Source organism: Lissotriton helveticus, chromosome 5_1 (genome assembly GCF_964261635.1).
Source record: "Lissotriton helveticus chromosome 5_1, aLisHel1.1, whole genome shotgun sequence".
NCBI classification, from domain to species: Eukaryota; Metazoa; Chordata; class Amphibia; order Caudata; family Salamandridae; genus Lissotriton; species Lissotriton helveticus.
This window is the reverse complement of record NC_136065.1, coordinates 438,370,974-438,392,679: the sequence shown is the minus strand read 5'-3', so window position 1 is coordinate 438,392,679 and position 21,706 is coordinate 438,370,974. Positions and strand designations below refer to the sequence as shown.

At 49.6% G+C, this 21,706-nt stretch overlaps 1 protein-coding gene across 1 annotated transcript in view; it reads right to left on the bottom strand.

The window, feature by feature from the left end:
• The window catches only part of WRAP73 (WD repeat containing, antisense to TP73), a 458,006-nt gene that overhangs the window by 266,085 nt on the left and 170,215 nt on the right, over positions 1–21,706 (bottom strand). Inside the window, exons 4-5 of the mRNA XM_078642643.1 lie at positions 20,429–20,501; positions 6,095–6,198 (exon numbers count right to left, since the gene is read on the bottom strand). Coding sequence (XP_078498769.1) covers positions 6,095–6,198; positions 20,429–20,501 — 177 coding nt within the window. The remainder of the gene's footprint in view (positions 1–6,094; positions 6,199–20,428; positions 20,502–21,706) is intronic.

The following is a 21,706-nucleotide window of genomic DNA, read 5'->3' as shown; positions in this document are numbered from 1 at the left end:
TTTTGGTCGTCAAGGCATCCGAAGTCCATATTTCCTCGGATATCCTCTCCAGTTGGGCTCAGAGAGAGTCTATATTCTTAGGCAACGCCAATTGCACCATTTCTACAGAAAGGCACAGATCGCTGCTTATCAAGCTGGACCCCAGGTTAGGAGAACTTGCCACGTCAGAGGCAGGCCAAGTAGCTCAGGGTGGTCTCTTCGGCGACCCATTCGTGAAAGAGCTCAGCAAATTTGTTTCTACTTTCACTCCTTAGATAAGGCCCAGTCGACAGTGAACGGCATTTTCACTGCACTGGTTTTCATGGGGCTGGCCGTGGTAGGGGGCGCTCGGCTAGCCATTCCTCTCAGTCCACCTCCGGCAGGGGCCAACAGTCGCAGAGGGGACAGTGGCAGGATTCGTCACGATTTGGGGGATTCTACCCCACCAGAGATCGGTCCCGGCACAGGGGACAAGGCAATGGCCCTCGAGGTGGCAGAGCTTCCGCAACCCACTCTAAGTTCTTTGCTTATCTCATGAAATTGTTTGAGGGGCAGGTTTGCGCAATTCCTGGACATCTTGCGAGCCCTCACGGTAGACGCTTGGGTGCTACAAACGGTACAAGGGTTTCACGTGGCGTTCTATGGCTCCCCGGTCCAAGGTTCCCCTCCGGCTCTGCTTCATTTTTCCGGCAGGGAGTCTGTCCTTATCCAGCAGGAGGTGCAAGAACTCTTGGAGAAACGGGCTATTCGCCGCTCCTACCCTCGCCGGGGTCAGCGGCGGTGATAAATCTCCAGGAATTCAACGAGTGGTTGGTCCACCACCATTTCAAGATTGAGGGCATCCATCTTCTCCGCGACCTCTTGCGTCACAACGACTGGATGGACTTCAAGGACCCGTATCTCACGGTACCTAATTTTCCGCGACATCGTCGGTTTCTCCAGTTTAATGGCATGGCTAAACCTTTGAGTTAACATCGCTACCATTCGGTCTGTCGTCAGCGCCGTGTTGCTTCACCAAGGTCTTACACCTGATAGTGGAGAGACTGAGAGCTCTGGGCATTCGAATGATTGTATATCTGGACGACATGCTGTTCATGAACCAGTGCCCCGGACGTTGTCGCAGCAGCTGCAGTGAGCTCCTTCAGTCTCTGGGGTCCGTGATCAACCAAGAAAAGAACAGTCTTCTGCCAGTTCGTTCGATCACTTTCCTAGGATCAATTTGGAGGAGGCTACGCTGAGTCTCCCTTCCAGGAAGATGGCGAAGATCCGTCACGAGGTACGGCAAATTTTACAGAAACCTTAGACCTCGCTGCGCAGTATTGCCAGAGTGGTCAGCCTCTTGTCGGCTTCGATCCATACCATGTCCCCAGGCTCCCTCCATTTTCGATCCCTTCAGAGACTCATGGCGTCACACCTGCGCCAGGGTTTAAAGTATGCCCACCAGGTACGCCTCTCCGAGGAAGCAAAGGACGAGCTTCATTGGTGGCTCTCGCACATGGAGACGTGGTACCGACGGGCCATATTTAGTTCCCAACCAGACCTGGTGATTGAATCGGACGCCAGAGGTTCCAGCTGGGGAGCCCATTGTGGAAAGTACACCCCAGAGGGTGGCTGATCCGCCACGGAACGGTCTCTGCATATCAACTGCCTGGAGTTGATGGCGGGTTACTTCGCGTCCGAAGTTGGGCCAGAAACAGGGTCCAGTCCTGCATTCTTCTGAAAATGGACACTGTAGCGTCAGTTCGCCACATCAATCACCTGGGAGGAACTCATTCCAAGGCCTTGGCGGATCTCACCAAGAATTTCTGGGAGTAGTGCCTGGAACATCGGGTTTCAGTGACGGCGGAGCATCTCCCAGGATTGTCCAACCAAGTAGCAGATTGGCATTCACACCAATTGTGGGCCTCAACCCTATGGAAATTGTTTACCCCGATGTTCCAGTCCCTGCAAGCACTGTGGGGTCCTTTCACGAACGATCTGTTTGCATCTTGCCTCGATCACCAGCTTCCCTGGTACTTCAGCTGGAGACCGGATCTGGGAGCAGTGGCCACAGATGCCTTCCTGCAGGATTGGGAGGGGGAACTGGACCACGCCTTTCCACGATAATGAGGCTGGCGACAAATGTGTGTCAACAGGAAGCAGATTTGGTTGTGATCACCCCGGTTTGGAGATCACAAGTTTAGTTTCCAGTTCTGATGGAACTTTCTTGGGCTTCTCTAATTCGTCTACGCCCGTTGCCTCATCTCCTGAGCGAGCCGGCCGGTAATCCTCACCCTCTAGTGGCAAATGACCGCTCACGGCGTGGAGGATTACCAGTCTCGATGGCAAGTCCCGGGCCTTTCGAGAGGCACTGCGGACCTTCTCTCCAGAGCTTAGGCAGACAGTATGGTCAAGCCGTACGAATGGGTTTGTACTCGTTGAATGGGTTGGTACCTGCAACAGAGTCTGGATCCCGTGATGGCAGACGTTGTCTACATCTTGAATTTTGTATCCTCTCTGGCCTCAGAGGGTCTGGCATACAGGACTGTCAATAACTTTCAGGCAACTATCTCACCTGGCCATGCATCCGTGGCGAACCTCTCGGTGGGAGAACATCCATTGGTCAGGAAGCTGTTGCGTGGCATCCGCTTATCTCTCTCTCCAGAACCGAGGTACTCGGTCCTCTGGGATGTCAACAAGGTCTTGAACTTACAGTCCAGATAGCCGAGCAATAAATATCTGTCTCATAAACAGCTGTCATCCAAGCTGGCCATGTTATTGTGTTTGGTGTCCTGCAGACGGGTTTTGGATGTCAGAGCCCTGGATATTTCAGGACGTTCTTTCACTCCGGAGGAAGTCACTTTCCATGTGACTCGGCGCACCAAATGTCAGTCTCGGGTGATCTTGTACCCGGCATTTCCAGAGGTGCCGAACCTTTGTGTATTTATTCAAGGCCTATGAGGCCATGACAGCGGAATCGCGACCTCATGGGGAAAGACAGTTTCTTATCACTCTGAGGAAGCCCTTTAGGGCAGTATCATCCCCGACAATTGCGAGATGGTTCCAATGGGTAATAGTTTGCCTAACACGGCCCGCTTAGTGTACACGTCAACATTTTAAACAACTCTAAGCAGCACACTGATAAGCGGAGTACATTTAAAAAAAAGTGAGATCAGTTAAAATAGTGACTCAGATCAAAAAAATTAGAGGTGGTTAGGGAATATAAATATTTTTTGGGTATACTTTTTAAGGAGAGTCGATTTTAAGGCCCATATGGTTCCAAGGTGCAGAGGGTGAAGGTTGTTGCCGGTCTTTAATGAAACTGGACTTTGCTCTTGGGCATGTTTGTTGAGGTATTTAAATTAATGTATACCCTAAACAAAATGGGAGTTTATAGCTTTACGTTTCGAAAATTATGATGGAAGCAGATAAATTACACCTACAATCTGCAGAACTAACTATTTGAAAATACTTCCAAATGGCTAAATTAATTGTGCACTTAGACTGGAATTGGGTCTTGTCAACATTAATCAAAGATACTGGCAGATAATCTGAAACTATGGAGCAAAGCTATGGTTATCATCTACGGGCTCATTTAGGTAATTGCTAAAATGCCAGCTACAATTCAGGCACGCAACCCGTTGGACCATGAATCTATGTAATATATTGCAGTCCTTTAATATGCCCTCAGCCTTTACACCCATAATGAACTGCAACTGACTGTATGCAAAAAATAAGATGAAAAAAATATGTTTAAAAACCACTATGTAATCAGATGTAAATGATTTCAGCAAGAGACCACAGGCTGTAACACTTACCTATGCACATATTATAACATAAGCTAAAACAGTAATTTAAAAGCTATAAAGGCAAAAATATTAGATTTCAAGTTGAGAATTGGTCAAGTGCTGTTATTCTTAAAGTGGAAATACAGCACTGTGATCTCAAACAAGGAGCATCAAATAAAGGATCTCTGTCTCTGATGTGCACAGTACACTTTAACCTTATGTCATTTTAATTTACTGTAGTGCTTTTAAATGTGAAAGATAGAAAGAAAATGTTATTACCGGTTTTTAGAGGGCTTTGTACACAACAAACCCAATATTTATTATTTCTAATACTGGAATGTAGCAACATCAAAATATCTTATAGTGTGGGCAGATATTTAGAGATGGTAAATGATAGGCTGAGCAAAGAGGAGACGTTGAACTATATAAATGTTTAGTACCATTGGCGATAAAACAGGATATGCGATACAAATCCTGTGGTATTTTAAACTTTTAATGCTATATTGGTGTGATCATGCTTTTCGATGTTTTCACCATTCCTTCTAAGTTAAATTGTATGTTGATGAATTTATTTATTGCATGTATAATATGTGCACACGGTCAAATGGGCTTTATATCTGAGCTGAAGGATGGGAATGTTAGATTGACTATCTGGGTGTGGATTAGTTTTATTTTAAGTGAAAGTAATTGTAATGTTTGTGTGCCTTGTTTGGTTCAAATCGAACAAATTAAAAAATATATATACAAGACCAAAGCCACTGCCAGATGTCAAAAATAAAGGGACTCAAATAAAAAGAAACATGAAATGACAGTCAGACAGACCCATAAGCAATTAGTGTTGACGAAGTCAGACTAGACTATGTGATGCAAGACTAATTAAAATGCTTCTATTCTTAGCTCGTCCACTTACAAGACGATATCCCTTCTCTTCTGTCACAGCAGTCAGGTTGGAAAGGGTGCATGTAAGGACGGCAATGAGTGAATGCTTTACAAGTTAACATCGGCCATGCTACCCACGTTTCACAGCACGTAATAATGAATAAACACCTTCCAGCGACAGGATTTTACAGTAATCAGTCTATATATAAAACTCACTTTGGGCTACGTAATCCATCAAATATGCAAATAAGTTTTGTACTACTAGTATTTTTTTTAACATTTCTATTTGCATTGTTTTTTCAGTAAAAATACATAAATGCATTACAATGGTGAGTGCTGCAGAACTCCAAGAGCAGTACTCATGGTTTTGATGCATGTATGTAGGTATTATTTAGTATTAACCATTTAATTATTATGAACGTGTACTGTGAATTAACTACAAAGCAATTGAGGGCTTCACAGGGGATATAACTGACAAGACTTGCTGGTTATTCATAACCCCATTGTGGGTGATTGGCTTTACATTTGTTCAGTACTGCTGAGATCTTAATAAACTAAAGTATGTGAATAGATCAGGAAAATGAGGATTCTGGAGAGCAGCGTATGCACCCACAGCTCCTGGGACCAGCAGCCTCTCAGTCTACGATTTTCTTATGCCAGCTTACCACCTACATACATTTTCACCATATTATGAAGCAGACATGTTCATCCTTTTGCAGTAAGTCAATAATAGTCCTAATCATTGGCCAAAATGCTCAGATTTGTATTTGAGTGGTTAGAATGTCCAGAATGTAAATGTTCTAGTTCACCTTAGTGCCACCTATCAGTATCCACAACTTCGTCAGTCTCTTTACTCTAACCGGAGAGTTCTAATCAGAAATTCAAGGCATAGCCTACTACCGATTGCTATACTTTATCAAACGTTAAATGACCCAGGGGGTCGTTATTCAAAAGACAGTATTTTTTTATTTGTATGTTGGTACACGAATCCAATCAATAAATGAACACTTGTATAGTGTCCCATCAGCAGCATACGCTAAAAGACAAATCCTTTTAATCAGAGTGCGAATCAATGTTTTTTGCTGAATAAAGAGTTCAAAAACAGCACCAGTCACATGTTTACAGACTTGTGATGTATGTTCTATGCCACAAACAGACACACAAATGCAACTGTCTCACTGAAGCTCTAAAGGGCAAGACTCAGTAAAACACATTCCAGTGTTAAACACAGACCCTCGCTTTCCTAGACCAGGCAAGGCTTGGAATACCTCAATATTGCATGGATGTTACAGCCCTATTTTTAGATATCACAGCAGTCACGGAAAGTACCTTGAGATGTCAAATTTGAAATAGGAGTCCTGGAATGATGCACATTTATGAATGTGGAGGACACATAATATATTGTCAGATGGAAAAATCGACAGACTGCTATATAATACGTGTCTTTAAAAAGCGGAGGTATTCCTTACCCTCAATAACTGCCAGTCGTTGCACACAAAGATACTAATGTAATCTTTGCAGTCTCGTCTCTCTGCCAAAGCCATGTGTCGGCCATCTTTGGTAAAAGAAATTCCTGCAAATTAAATTTACATTACGAGTTAATAATCTTAATAAATGCGTACTTAACCTTCATAGAACGTTTTAAGTAACAATACATGGATTATTGAAAGCATCTCTACGACTTAGCCAGAGCTAAAATTCGACATAGCTGAATCTAAACTATTACTCGTCTTTAGACCACCCCCCGTCACACTTGCTCCTCATGTCTCTGCAGCTCTGGGTTCCAAAGCTGGAGATAATTGTCAGGGCAATTCTTTGCTCTTCGTGCAGGAGTACTGGTAGTCTGCCGTAGCCCTTGAGTCACATCGCTAGGGCCTATCACGGAGCCGCCTGCCCTTCTGCATCAACCAACATTGTAAGTACACACATAGTGGCAAAACCCCACAACCCTCGCATATTACTTCCGTTGGCCTGCCATGACCCACAACAAATAGTACGAACAGCAATAGCAATGCGGCCCCCACAAAACAGAGAGTTTGCCCTCTACGTGCACAAATTAAAATGCAGTTAAACAGAAGCATTCTATACGTCAAGATGTAGAGAGGCGCTAGGGGACAAACAAGGCGGACACCGTGGCTGAGTTTATGTATTTATTGTACAATGAAGAGAGCGCCGGGAACTGCACCAACCTGTAAGGCGGCTGGCTCTCAATGCCGAACATGGCCGCCTGCGCTCCCAGCATTCCCCGTCATCACGTGTCAGGAGAACACTAGAGCGCTACTCTACATATTTCCCCCCTTTTGCAATACTAAAATACAAACAACAACATGGTATAATGGGGATGGAAGTTCACAATGATGGGTGGTTATATTTTCATGTCGTACTCAAGATACCTTTTAGGCAGTACTACAGCTCTGCCTGTGCGGGTGTGTTTCAACGGGGAGCGTGTCCTATTGTCTCTGCTACCACTGGATGGGGCATCGTTAGGTGTCTCCGGTGTTGGCCCCCGTGTCCGAAAAACCTGCTCCTTGGTTCTCCTGCTGTACCTGTCGTCTTGTGTCTTCTAGATTCTTCTGTGTTCTGGTGGTGTTCGTCTCTTCTGCATTGGTGCTCATGGTGCTACTACTTGGTACTCCTGTGTCTGCCATATGTTCCTTCTCCTCCAGATTCCAGTCGTCGTTCCTTTCTGATAGCATTGCTCCCGTCGAACAAGTTACTTACCTTCGGTAACGATATATCTGTAAGAAACAGTAGTTAGTATTAGATTCCTTACCTTAGAATATCCCCAGGCGTCAGTCTGGATCCGGAAACTTTTGCGTAGCAGTACCCCTGCGCGTCGGTAGGCGTCGTCTGCAGGCGTCCCCTGCGGCTCCGCGTCGTCGGCGTCGTGCGCCGTGATGACGTCGCTGGAGTATATAGACGCCGCCTCCGCGCGCTGACGTCAGTTCTTTGCACACAGCTTTTCCGCGCCAGAACACGCAGAGCCATGTGAGAACTAACACTGGTGCCATTTGAAACTAGGGCCCTGAAAGGGATGTCCTTAACCCTAGGTATCAGTTCGCAGAACGGGGAGGATGGGTGGGGCGGTAAGGAATCTAATACTAACTACTGTTTCTTACAGATATATCGTTACCGAAGGTAAGTAACTTGTTCATCTGAAAGAAACAGGTTAGTATTAGATTCCTTACCTTAGAATAGATACCCCAGCAATACCAACCCCGGTGGTGGGTCTGCGAACCAATACAAACCTACACCAGAAAGTCCTGGAGGACCGAACGGCCAAAGAAGCCATCCCTCCGGACTTGACTGTCCAGGCAGTAGTGCCTCGCAAAGGTGTGCAGCGAGGCCCACGTGGCCGCCTGGCAAATGTCCTGCAAAGGGACTCCCCGGCCCAGGGCAGTAGAAGCCGCCGTGGCCCGAGTGGAATGGGCCCTCAGCCCAACAGGAGGCTCCTTCCGAGCCAAAGAGTAGCATGCTTTGATGCACAGGACGACCCACCGAGAGATGGTTCGTTTCTGCACCGCCCTTCCCTTCTTCTCACCCACGTAGCCAACAAACAGTTGGTCATCCACCCGGAACTGGCGTGTGCGATCCATGTAAAACGAAAGCGCACGTTTTGGGTCCAGACGATGGAGCCGCTCTTCATCCTTTGAAGGATGCGGAGGCGGGAAGAAGGAGGGCAAGGTGATGGACTGCCCAATGTGAAAAGCAGAGACTACCTTGGGCAGGAAAGAAGGTCTAGTCCGAAGGACCACCTTATCAGGATGAACAGACAAGAAAGGAGGTTTAACAGAAAGAGCCTGGAGCTCACTCACTCTCCTGGCAGAGGTGATGGCTACCAGGAAGGCCGTCTTTAAAGTGAGAAGACGGAGAGGACAGGAATGAAGGGGCTCAAAGGGAGCGCACATCAGAAAAGTCAAGACCAGGTTCAAGTCCCACTGAGGCATCACGAACGGAGTTGGGGGATACATGTGCGTGATGCCCTTCAAGAATCGTAACACAATAGGGGACTTGAATAAAGATGGCTGATCAGGTAGCCTCAAGAAGGCGGAAAGGGCAGAAAGATAGCCCTTGATAGTGCCCAGAGCAGAGCCCTGCTGGGCAAGGGAAAGGAGGAAGAGGAGAACCTCAGACAGAGGGGCAGAAAGGGGATCCACAGCCTTTGCTGTGCACCATGCCACAAATCTGTTCCACCGGCAGGCGTATACCGACTTCGTCGAGGGACGCCTGGCTGCCAGAATTACATCACAGACTTCAGGAGGCAAGTCAAATGGCCTCAACTGCCGCCGCTCAATCTCCAAGTATGGAGGTGGAGACTGGACAGGTTCGGGTGGAGGACCGTCCCCTGCTGCTGCGACAGAAGGTCCTCCTGAAGGGGCAGGCGGATCGAGGGACCGACTGTCATGCTGAGTAGCTCGGGATACCAGTATCTTCGAGCCCAGTCCGGAGCCACAAGGATAACTTGGGCCCGGTCGCGCCTGATCTTCTTCAGCACTCTGGGCAGAAGTGGTATAGGCGGAAAGGCGTACAACAGACCGCAACTCCACTCGCGCCGAAAGGCGTCGCCGAGCGAGTGCCGTCTTGGAAACTCCAACGCGCAGAACTGATGACATTGCGCGTTCTCTTCTGTGGCGAATAGATCTAACCAAGGCTCTCCCCATTGCTGAAAGAGGCCTCTCGCCACGTCCGAGTTCAGACGCCATTCGTGATCCACCGAGCACCGACGGCTGAGTTCGTCCGCCCTGGCGTTCAGAGAACCTGCCAGGTGTTGAACCGTCAGTCACGCCCTGACGTTCCAGCCATTGCCAGAGACGCAGAGCCTCCTGGCAAAGGGTCCACGACCCCACACCGCCCTGTTTGTTGCAGTACCACATGGCGGTGGTGTTGTCCGTGAACACCTGCACTACACTCCCGTTGACAAAGGGGAGGAATGCCTTCAGCGCTAGGCGAATCGCCCGCAGCTCCAACAGGTTGATATGGAACCGGGACTCCGCCGGAGACCAGATGCCTCTGATCTCCGCCTCTCCCAAGTGGCCACCCCAGCCCTGGAGGGACGCGTCCGTCACAACCACGTGCTCCGGTTGGGGAAGGGAGAGGGATCTGCCTCTGACCCAATCGCGGTCCGTAAGCCACCACTGCAACTGTCTCGCAGTGCCCTCCGAGATCAGGACATGGTCGGATAGGTTGCCCTGATGCTGGGCCCACTGAAACTTCAGGTCCCACTGCAGAGCCCGCATCCGCCACCTGGCGTGATGCACCAGTAGGATGCAGGAGGCCATCAGCCCCAGAAGCCGCAGCGTCAACCTGACCGAAACCCGGGATAACGGCTGAAAGATGGGAATCAGAGCCTGAATATCCCGGACCCGCCGTTCCGGGGGATAAACCCGAAACTGCGCCGAGTCGAGAACCGCTCCGATGAAAAGGAGCTTCTGAGAGGGACACAGGTGTGATTTCGGCACATTGATGGAAAACCCCAGCTCGTGCAGGAGGTCTGCCGTCATCTGAAGGTGGCGGACGACTGTCTGGGGCGAGCCCGCCTTCAACAACCAGTCGTCGAGGTAGGGGAAGACTGAAACCCCTAACCGGCGCAGATGAGCTGCGACCACCGCCATCACTTTCGTGAACACCCGTGGGGCGCTGGTAAGGCCGAAGGGGAGCACGATAAACTGAAAGTGCTCGTGGCCTACCGTGAACCGCAGGTAACGCCGGTGGGCCGGCAGGACGGGGATGTGAAAATACGCATCCTGCAAGTCCAACGCTACCATCCAGTCTTGTGGGTCTAGAGCAGCCAAGACCTGAGCCAAAGTCAACATCTTGAACTTCTCCTTCCGGAGGAAGCCGTTGACGTTCCGTAGGTCCAAGATAGGACGCAGGCCTCCTTTGTCTTTCTTGGGCACCAGAAAGTAGTGGGAGTAGCAACCACACCCTACTTCTGGCCCAGGAACGCGCTCGATGGCCCCCTTGGCCAAGAGGGCCGTAACTTCCTCCTGCAGAAGTGTCAAGTGGTCCCCCGACACACGGTGGTTCTGCGGTGGCATGGCTGGAGGAGTGGACTCGAAGGGGAGGGCGTAGCCCCTTCGAACGAGCTGCAGCACCCACCTGTCCGATGTTATCGCGCGCCAGCGGGAGTGGTGATGGCGAACCCTGCCACCCACTGGCGTCACGTGAGCCCGAAAGCTCGGACTAGGAAGGCTTGGATGCAGCAGCGGGGGGAGGCGTGGACTGACCTCGCCGCTGGCCTCTACCGCCACCACGGCGGAAACCACGGCCGCCACCGCGCTGGGGAGCGTTCTGCGGCGCGTGGCTGGCAGCACGTGTGGGACCGCCCCTCCCTTGGCCACGAAAGGGGCGAAACGAACCCGTCTGCTGGCGCTGGGTCGAAAGACCCAAGGACTTGGCCGTGACCCTGGAGTCCTTGAAGCGCTCCAGCGCGTGGTCCGCTTTGTCACCAAACAGGCGACTGCCATCAAATGGCATGTCCATGAGCGTATTTTGGACGTCTGGCGAGAAGTTGGCAGATCTCAGCCAAGCATGGCGACGAATCGCCACCGTCGTGGACATAGCCCGTCCCAGCGAGTCGGTCGTGTCCAGACCACAACGGATCGAGTACCGCGCCGCATCCCGGCCTTCAACGAAAGCCCGGGTGAGCTTGTCCCGCACTTCCTGGGGGCATTGCGGCAAACACTCCTCGACCGTATCCCACAGGGAGTGGGTGTAGCGGCCCAAGAGGCACGCGGTATTACAAGACCGCAGCCCAGCGCTCAAAGAGGAAAAGACCTTTTTACCAAATTGGTCATACCGCTTTGATTCCCGATCGGGCGGAGCCGACGGGAACGCGGACTGCGAAGTGGAGGCCTGGATCACCAGACTCTCCGGGGAGGGATGGGTGGATAGGAAGGCAGGGTCGTCCGAGCACGGACGGTGACGCCTGGCAACGTTCCGGTCAACCGGTGCACCGGAAGCGGGCCTGGACCAGGTGCCCAAAAGGACATCCGTCAGGGCCTCATTAAACGGCAGCAGAGGCTCCTGGGGGCATGACTGCGGTTTAAACACTTCGGTCAGAATGTTCGGCTTGACCTTCGCGACAGGGAGCTCAAGGCTCAAGGCCTTGGCAGCCCTCATCAGGACCACCGAATAGGCAGCACCTGCCTCAGACGCCACAGGGGTCGGGGAGACAAACCCAGGGTTGGGCGACTCGTCCAGACCACTGGCATCACCCAGATCACCTACCCAGTCCACATCATACTGGCAGGCACGGGATAAAGGGTCCTCAGACCCCTCCCAACCCTCTCCATACTCGTCCTCATCGCCGTATTCTGGATCGACGATATAGACCTCGGGGTCAATGGGCCCCATCGGCGCCGGATCCGGCGTCGGACGACGCCGGTCCGACTCCGCGTCAGGAGTCAGAGGGGGAATGGGGGTGGCGCCGCGTGGCGTCGGCGCCGGGGACCCGACGCCGGCCGGAACCGACGGCGGAGTCGCTGCACCGCGCGGAGGCGGTACCACGGGGTGGCTCAAAGGAACCGACGCCGGAGAGGCCGGTAGACCAGCCGGCGACGAACCTGAGGGGCCCAGCGGCGCCGAGGCCGGAGCCACCGGCGGCGTCGAGGCAGGAGCACCCGAACCGCTCGGGCCCCCAGACGGGACCGACGGGCCCGCAGGCGCCCTAGGCCCCGCCGGAGGAGACCTCGCCCTCATAGCGATGAGGAAGGCCTCGATCTCCTCACTCGACGCGCCTTCCCCAGGGACCGGCGGGTATGGGTCAGACGGCGTCGGCAACCCACGCGGGGCCGCGGGGGTGGGGCCACCCGAGCCCCCGGCCGCATCACGCGGGCGTCGGGGGGAGTCGGGGGTACGATGACGACGCCCCGACCTCTTACGCTTACCTGACGAACCGGAGGAATGGTGGCGACTCCCGGAGCGCTCATGGCGGCTCCGCGATCGTTCCTTCGACCGCTCCCTCGACCTCCGACCGGACCGGGACCGCTCTCGACGCGGGGCCGACACACGGAGCTCGAGAAGCTTGCGGGACCGCTCCCGCCTAGCTTTACCAGTCAAGGCCCGACAGTCGACGCAGGACTCCACGTCGTGGTCCGCGCCCAGACACCGGAGGCAGAGTCGATGGTGGTCGGTGACCGACATCAGGCGGTCGCACTCGTCGCAACCCTTGAAACCAGGCATCCTACCGGCACCGTAGAAGATTAGTAATTAACAATAAACTTGGTCAAAAGACCGGAGTACTGCTCTTCGGATCTGCGCTAACTGGCACGGAAAAAAGAAGAACTGACGTCAGCGCGCGGAGGCGGCGTCTATATACTCCAGCGACGTCATCACGGCGCACGACGCCGACGACGCGGAGCCGCAGGGGACGCCTGCAGACGACGCCTACCGACGCGCAGGGGTACTGCTACGCAAAAGTTTCCGGATCCAGACTGACGCCTGGGGATATTCTAAGGTAAGGAATCTAATACTAACCTGTTTCTTTCAGATTTGGCCCACTTCAACACTCTGTTGCACCGGGAAATTCTGTCTTTGGAACATATCTTTCCGTCACTTAATAGGGCAGATCTAGTGTAAATTTCTCGAACTTGCAGGGGCGTACTAAACTTGCTGTCACCCTTCCTCCGCAACTGAGCAAGCTGCACTCTGACCCATTCCCCTATTTCCAGTGACCTTTCTTTGACATTGTGCCACCTGTTGTAGTGGTCTGTTTAGATCCTTTGTGCTTTTTTTAGGTTGCTGCGCACCACCACAGGAAACCATTTGCTCTGCACTGTCCGTTGTTTCCATGCCACATTGTCTCTGGGTCACGGCCCCTCAATATCTTGAATCGGCTAAATCCTGTCTTGGTGGGAGTGATACGGTAAGCCCATTCTGTACATCTGAGTTCTGTCTCCCAATTCTTCCCTGCGTTGATGGCTGCTTGTAGTGACCCCATGATGACTCTGTTAAATCTTTCAGCTAGGCTGTTCCCGGCCGGGTGATATACCAGGGTGTGTTTTGTCTGTATTCCATTCCGTTCCATGAATGCGTTACATTTATCGGACGTGAATTGGGGTCCATTGTCACATGCTATGACTCTTGGAATTAATTCTCTCAGAAATGTGGAGGTGAGGAATGCAAGTATGGTGTCAGTGTCCGCTGTTTCACATATCTCGATTTCCGGCCACTTAGAATACCGGTCTAAGAGCACAATGGCATACTTGGGTACACTCTGCGCGTCTAAGATGGGGCCGAGGATGTCCACTGCTAATTCGTCCCATAGATTGACTGGATTAGTGAACTTCCCTAAGGGAGGTTGCTGTGTGGTCTGTGTCTTGTCTGCGTTGCTGCACTGCACGCATTCTCTGACATGCCTCTCCACCTGGTTGTCCAGTGCGGGCCACCAGTAAGCTTGTTCGACTCTCTGCTTAGTTTTCACTATGCCCAAATGTCCTTCGTGCAGAATCGTGAGTAAGCGCTTTACCAATTGGTCCGGAGGGACTACTTTGTCTCCTCGTACTAGGAATACATCCTTGTCCCCTACTGATAACTCTTCTCTGACTTCGTAAAATGTCCGATGTTCTGGGTCTAGGTGCTTCTTCTCTAGCCACCCTGTGACTATGAACCGTTTCACTGCTGTGAGGCATGCGTCATTGTCATATGCCATTCTCCACTCTTGTGCACTTATGACTGCCTCTTGGTCCTCTGCAAATGCTATGGTGTAGCCGTCTTCCTCCGTTGGCTTAGGTGCGTCTTCCATCGCAGCTGCTCTGCTGAGGTAGTCCGCGACTTTGTTCTTGGCACCCGGAATGTATTCGACATCATACACGCAGTCCAGCAACCTTAGAGTCATTTTCGCTATGCGAGGCGTGGCACTTGTATGTCCACTGGATGTGAGCACCTTAACTAACGGCTTGTGGTCCGTTCTGAGCAGGAATCTGGAGCCCCAAAGGAATTGGCGGAATCTTTTCATTGCCCAGATCGCTGCTAGCATCTCTTTCTCTACCACACTGAACTTTTCTTCGTTTGGGGCCAGAGATCGAAACGCAAAGCTGACCGTTGTCATTTCGCCTTCCGTTGACCTCTACATGAGGACTGCCCCCAACCCTCTGTCACTCGCGTCTGTGGTGAGAACCGGTAATGCCCTTTGGTCAAATCCGTGTAGAGGCACAGCCTCGCAGATGTAGTCTTTGATTTGTAGAAATTCTTTCTGGGATGCCTCCGACCATGCGAAGGTTGTCTTCTCCTTTAGTAGCTGACACATATTGTGCGTTTTGGTGGTAAAGTGAGGAACAAACTTGCTACAGAATTCCGCCATTCCTAGGAAGGAATGGATGTCGTCTTTGCTTCTGGGTGTAGGTGTGCCCTTGATTGCCTTTACATTAGCCTGTTTTGGAGCGACTCCTTTATCACTTATTTCTTGACCCAGGTACGTTACTGAGGTTACCCCGAACTTGCACTTGTCCCATTCTGCGGTGAGGCCATTTTGCTCCAGAATGTGCAGCACTGTGGTGAGCTTGGCGTCGTGGTCTGCTTTGGTTCTCCCCATGATCAGGATGTCGTCCTGGAAATACTGCACCCCTTCTGTGTCTCTGAACAGTTTATGCATCAACTTCTGGAACACCGCTGCGGCAGATGCCAGTCCGAATGGCATCCACCGGAACTGGTAGCACCCGAATGGCGTGATAAACGAGGCGAGTTTCTTGCACGTAGGGTGTAGCGCTATCTGGTGGTATGCTGAGGTCAGGTCTATGGTGGAGAACCATTTGATGCCTTTCGTCTGGGCCAACATCTAATTGATCTTAGGCAACGGAAACGTATCTACTATGATATTTTTATTGAGCTCTCGCAAGTCTATGCAAAGGCACACCTTTCCGTTGGGCTTCCTGGCTACGACCAGTGGCGCCAGCCATTCTGCGCTCACAATGGGCTCGATCACTCCATTATCCTCCAAGCGTTGCAATTCTTGTTGCACTGCACCTCTACAATTAAAGGGAATGTTCCGCACTTTATGGTTCACAGGCCTGGCTCCCTTCTTGAGGCATATCTTGTGAGTAAACTTCGTTAGCTTGCCGATGGTGCCTCCGAAGACTGCCGGAAAGTCTGACTTCCACGTGTTGGCTTCGTACGTTCGTGCAGCATCTGTCATCAGCACTTGCGTCGTGTCACCAGGGTTTAGTTGAATCCCTTATTCTCCCTGATCCACCATCCCAACACTGAAGGTCACTTCTCCGCCACGTAAAGCTTCCCTTCTGCCGCGCAGCCTTTGAATTCAAACAGTAGCAGACAGACTCCCACCATGGGGATAGGTTCCCCAGTGAAGGTGACAGGATGGATGTCCGGGGAAAGAAGATGTGTGCCTATGACCGGTGCGAAGTCTCGGTCCCAAATGCTGCGTTGTATGATGTTGTATGGGGAACCTGAGTCGGCAACCATTGATACTTGAATCCCCCCTATGGAAAGTTCGCACAACGGCTTACGTGTCTGGGAGCAGTCTATGACTAAGACTTGGTCATCTATGGTCATCGTCGTCTTCGCCCCCTCCTTCTTCTGTTTGAGTCCTGCGTCACTTACTTTACTGACGTTTTCCAGGGCTTGCGTCTACAGACCTTCTCGAAGTGTCCCATGATCCCGCAGTAGAGGCACTTGGCTCTGAAGGCTGGGCATCTTTTGTCATTGGCTGCGTGTGCCCGGCTGTCGCACCTGTAACAACTGTTCTAGTCCTTCCCTTGGGGCCTCGGGTTTGCGGCCGCTTTGGGTGTGTATTTCTTGGGCTGCCTAGTGCTCCCTGTGAACGGCGGCTTCCGCTCCTGGGGGGTAGTATCTGTCACCTTGCTCACTGTGGCTTTACTGGCATTGTCCTTTTTGGCTGCTTCCGCACACCGCTTGGAGAGCTCCGCCTTTTTGACCATGGCCACTATCTCTTTGAGAGGGGCATCACCACCGACCCATAGCTTCTCTGTATGGACGTGTTCACCGTGTGCATGACGATTTGGTCCCATATGAAGTAATCATTAAGTCCTCCGAATTTCCAGGTGACTGCCAATCTCTTCAGTGCTGCCACGTAGTCATCTACTGACTCCCCTGCGATCTGTTTCCTTTGAAAGAAATTGAAGCAGTCTATTGCGGTGCACACCTCTGGCTGATAGTGGCTGTCCAGGTCTTCTATGGCGTGTTGGAAAACGTCGTCATCTTGAGGTCTGGTCTTTTTTACCAAGTTCATGTATACTCTGATGTCTTCTGGACCTAGATTGTGCAGTAGGATCCTCTTTTTCCTCTTACTCGGGAAAACTTTGCCCCCTTCGTCCTACAGCGCCGACAGATAGTTGGGGAAGTACTCCTTCCAATCCTCCCTTTTCATAGCCGGTTCCCCTGGTTTTTGGCAGAAAGGGAACTGGGTTCGTGAGGGAGAAGGTTGGAGCACACATGGCGGCTTGCCTCCTTGGTGGTGCTTCGTCCGTCCTGGGTGGAGGGCTCTCCGGTGCACTTTGCTCTTGCTGGCCAGTTGCCCCTCCTTGGGACGTGAGGTCCTCGCCCACGCGGCCTCTTCCTTGGTGCACCAGGATCGGGTGTCCTGCGGCTACTTGGCTAGCTTGGAGCGCTGGGGTGTGAGGCACCTGGTGTAGCTGCAGCGAAGACCACTGCGTCCCTTTGGTGTGCCTCCTGGGGTGCCTGTGGGGCCAGGGTACTGAGGGCTGTGCTTCACTGCTGGCCGCCCTGTGTGGTTGCTTGGTGTGGCGCCGCTGGGTCTAGTAGGCCTTGGATGTGGCTGACTGGGGCCGCGCTCTTCAGGGCCCACCCTGCGTGCTCTTCATACGTGGTAGGCTCACGCGTTCCTCTTGTGCCTGCCTGTCTCAGCTGGTCGGGGCAGTGTTCTGCATGGCTCCCTCTTCGCCCTTTTGGTGTGTGCTGGTTCACACTCTGTGCCTATGTGCCCTTGTCTCTTCTGCGATGGGGGAGGGGTACCGCTATACTTGCTGTGCTGCCACGTGCTCGTGGTGACAAGGGCGGGACTGGCCGGCTGCCCTGCGTCTCGCTGTCTCACCTGGTCTTTGCAGCGGTGAGGTCGGGCGCCCTGTGCCGTGTGGCCGATTAATAGCAGCTACTCTGCCGCGCTCTCCTCTTTGGTTTGGGCGTTCCAGCGCGTGTACACGCCTCGCCTCGGGCCGATGACGAGTGTCCGCCCCCCCAGTCTCGTCGCCAATTTGTAGAGAGGCGGTAGGGGACAAACAAGGCGGACACCGTGGCTGAGTTTATGTATTTATTCTACAATGAAGAGAGTGCCGGGAACTGCACCAGCCTGTAAGGCGGCTGGCTCTCAATGCCGAACATGGCCGCCTGCGCTCCCAGCACTACTCTACACAAGACAAAGTTACAACACCCAGTAGCAGTAATGCGCGCTGATCAGATGAACTGTACTTTCAATGAGCAATAACTGAGGGAGGGCGGACATATTACCCCATAGTATACTGTCCCTCGGTATTAGCTCTGCGAGACTTTAAAAAGGTGTTTATCACCAACACATGGGAAAATACAATACAACACACACCACATACACAGATTATCATAGAGTAATGTTATTTATTACCATCGTGGGGGGGATACATGAAATGAGCCACATTAATACAGACTTAATTAAGTCCGTAAGCTCAGACAGTACATATCCCTATTACGCAGTGACCTTCTGCATACCTCATTTTTTCTCATTGATACCTTTCAAGAGCAATTGGATTGCCAGTGTGAAGAATTTCAAGTTTTATGGGTGGACAAGGTTGAAGGTATGACTGCCCTAAGTTTGGCTCTTCAAAGGTGTGTGAGGACATAAAACCAGTTAACCCATCGTTTCAAAGACAAGGCGCAACAATTTTCTCTACAGACCATTAAAGTTAACTTCACATCAACAGGCTCAAAGTCTTATGCCTAGTCCCTCTGCCTTTCTTTCTTCGCATCTGGCATTCATCTTTTCTAATCAAAGCAATCACCAGAAACGCAAATGTTTATGTGAAAAGCAACATGGAACAACATTCAAATATTCTTGGCATAAGTAAGTTGCAGCTCTGTACATCTTGGCTGTTTCCTAGTCTTAATGTGTGGGTATACCATACCCGTAGTAATAATAGTAACAAAAAAGAGAGTGAGGCGAGAGCTCGCTCAACTTCCCGTGTCAGATTCTTAACCCCTTCAGTGCTAATGACAAGGGTAACTCGTCATGGAGTTTCCATTGATTTCAATGGAAAGTCAATTGGAAGAGGGGGATGTACCTTACAATGAAAAGCGAGCACACTACCAAGTTCTTTATTAATTCCTTAGAGATGTCGCTCACGCTACATGTGGAAAATAACACCTTTAGGTTTTATTAAGAGACCCCTCACCCACAACCTAGTTGGTGGCATGCTTCATCATTGGGGTGCCACCTGAGGCACCTAGCGCATCAAGGGTGTGCTTCAATGCTTGATTACAGCGGAGCGTGTTTTTTGGGGTGTTTTTTTTCATCGAAAAAGTTGAATTAAAATTGTCTTTGGGCTTTGTGCCGATGTGGTATATTTTTTAATAGTGTCACCCTTGGACAAGGATTACAAGCAGTGGTGCATGTGTTGTGAGAAACCAATTAACTGTCCCATCTAGATGGTTTTATTTCTGGCGTTTTGTAACACTTAGTGTGAGGGACATCTCTAAGGAATTAACAAAGAACTTGGTAGTGTGTTCGCTTTTCATTGTTGAAGTACCCATAGTGATAACCTCGCCATTTTAAAACAGACTTTTTAAATATAATTCTATATTTAAAATGTCATTTCATGTATCCCCCCACGATGGTAATAAATAACATTACTTTATGATAATCTGTGTATGTGGTGTGTGTTGTGTTGTATTGTATTTTCCCATGTGTTAGTGATAAACACAGGTATTTAAGGTGAACCAAATTTCAATTTTATTGCATCAGCTGATAGTTATGAGGCAGTGAAGATCCAGAGTAGGTTCCATATCGTTCTCACTTGTATTGTGGTAATAACATGGGATTTGGTATTTCCATTGTAGGCATAAATGTCTGCATCTAGGGATCAGTACACTTCTACCAACTATTTGGCCACATTTGTGGTCATTGGCATGAGAAATACATACAATTTGCTCTGCCAAATTACAGATTTCAACACAAAATGTATCTAGCTCAAATGTATGAACATGGATCTGCCAGAGAATTTACTGCATAATGGCACAATTTGTCTTTTTACTGTTGCATAATTTAGATATATCTGCCACATAATTTGATTCTCCATTGCTGCATCATCCTAGTGCCTTAGTGATAGTAAAGATTAGCAGGCTGTTTTATGACGGGCATTATTATGATGGAACCCAAATTTTACAGGAAGTAGTGAAACATTTCAATAATTCATGTTTCCCTGCGAAATATGAGGTTTGCACCACTTCATTATGAGCAACCTGTTAATCATTCCAATTGGCATCCTTTGGATGTGACTCCATGGTGGGGGACCTAATCAGCTCATTAGCGAGCCCTTCAAACAGTTACTTGCGAAGGGATGCCAGCATAAAGACCCATAATTGGAAACGTAGAATGTGTCTTCCTCAAATCATGGGATAGAGAGCCATAAATTCAACTTTCTCACTTGATCCACAAATGGCAACTGCTTAGGGCTTGTTGCTTGTCAAATACATTTCTAAACTGTCATACGTATTTACAACTGTTTGTAGGAGGACTAAGAGAAAGAAAACAAGAGAATATGGCTACTGATTGAATACACAGATTTCTGAAATTAAGGATCAACTAATTGCAATTTCATTCAAAATTTAAAAACACTTACCCTGTTGACATGCCTTCGGATATTTAATGTAAGATACTGATTTGGCACTAAGAGACCAGAGTGTTATCCGGAGCTGTTGGAAAAAGTGAATATATTATTTGCTGTTGAAAAATCCATAACTTCAAATGGGAACATTTAAATATGAACGGTGCTGTTCATTTCAGATCCAAATACATCATGTGGGCCTTTATTTGGTTTGTTGCATAACAGGTACTTTTTCAGGTAAAATTAGGTAGGGTAAATCGCAAGCATAGCTTATTACTCTGGTCTTGCATCAAGAAACACTTTAGACACTGGAATATACAATAGGCTAAAGCTGGTTATGGTATGGCTGGAGAGTGCAGCTGTAGCCAGATAATTATGTGAGCAATACTAGAGAGGGGTTTGGCTCCGCCCACATGTTGAGAGACTGGAGTACACGTTTTGAATTATCAAAAGTTGGGTGCGTCAACAAAAAAGTGCTTGCCCTCCTCACAGCTATGATCATTTTGTTTATTTATCCAGCAGCCGGTGATTGAACTTTCAGGGGCAAACAAATGACATTATAATGCCATTGAAATGTATTAGATAACAAGATAATATAAGTTGTTTTTCTCTGGCAGCACAGATGGGAGGAGGGCAGTCATTAACCTACATGGATTTTTTAAATCTGGCTTCACAGCGCAATTGTCAGATGGCCTTTGAACCTTCAACAACGTTATTCTACAGTTCTTTGCTGCAACACAAATGCTTATTCATTCTCATGCTAGTTTCTTGTAATGCTTTACTTTGTTATACATTATTGTAAAGCAAAACCTATTAGCATTGCCAATGCTTGTTTTAGATATTTAGGTATGAAGTTATACAGCAGAATGAGTTGAATATTAAAAAAGGAAACCTTTAAATTAATGATTTAGTCAATTTTTTGAGGGTGCACTGATTTTGACCGAACTTACAATGCTGTGATCGCACACGAAATTCACGCAAATTAAAGTTAGTCTGCTGTACACTGTACATTTCCTTTGACCTCTTGGTTTCATTTCTATTCTTGAACCATATTTAGCCAAAACCTAGAATGATAGCTAAAATCTAGTATGGATTATACTTAATAAAGCATATGACCATCATCGAATATACTTTAATCACCAGACGCCCAATTCAGGGATCCCTGACTTATGCGTGGCTAGCAGAGACCATCTTCTTCTCATAGACTAGAATACATTTTTTCATTCTTAAATGCTTGCTAAATTAATGTTTTGTACCATCGCATTACACGTCACAGTACACTCGATACTGCAT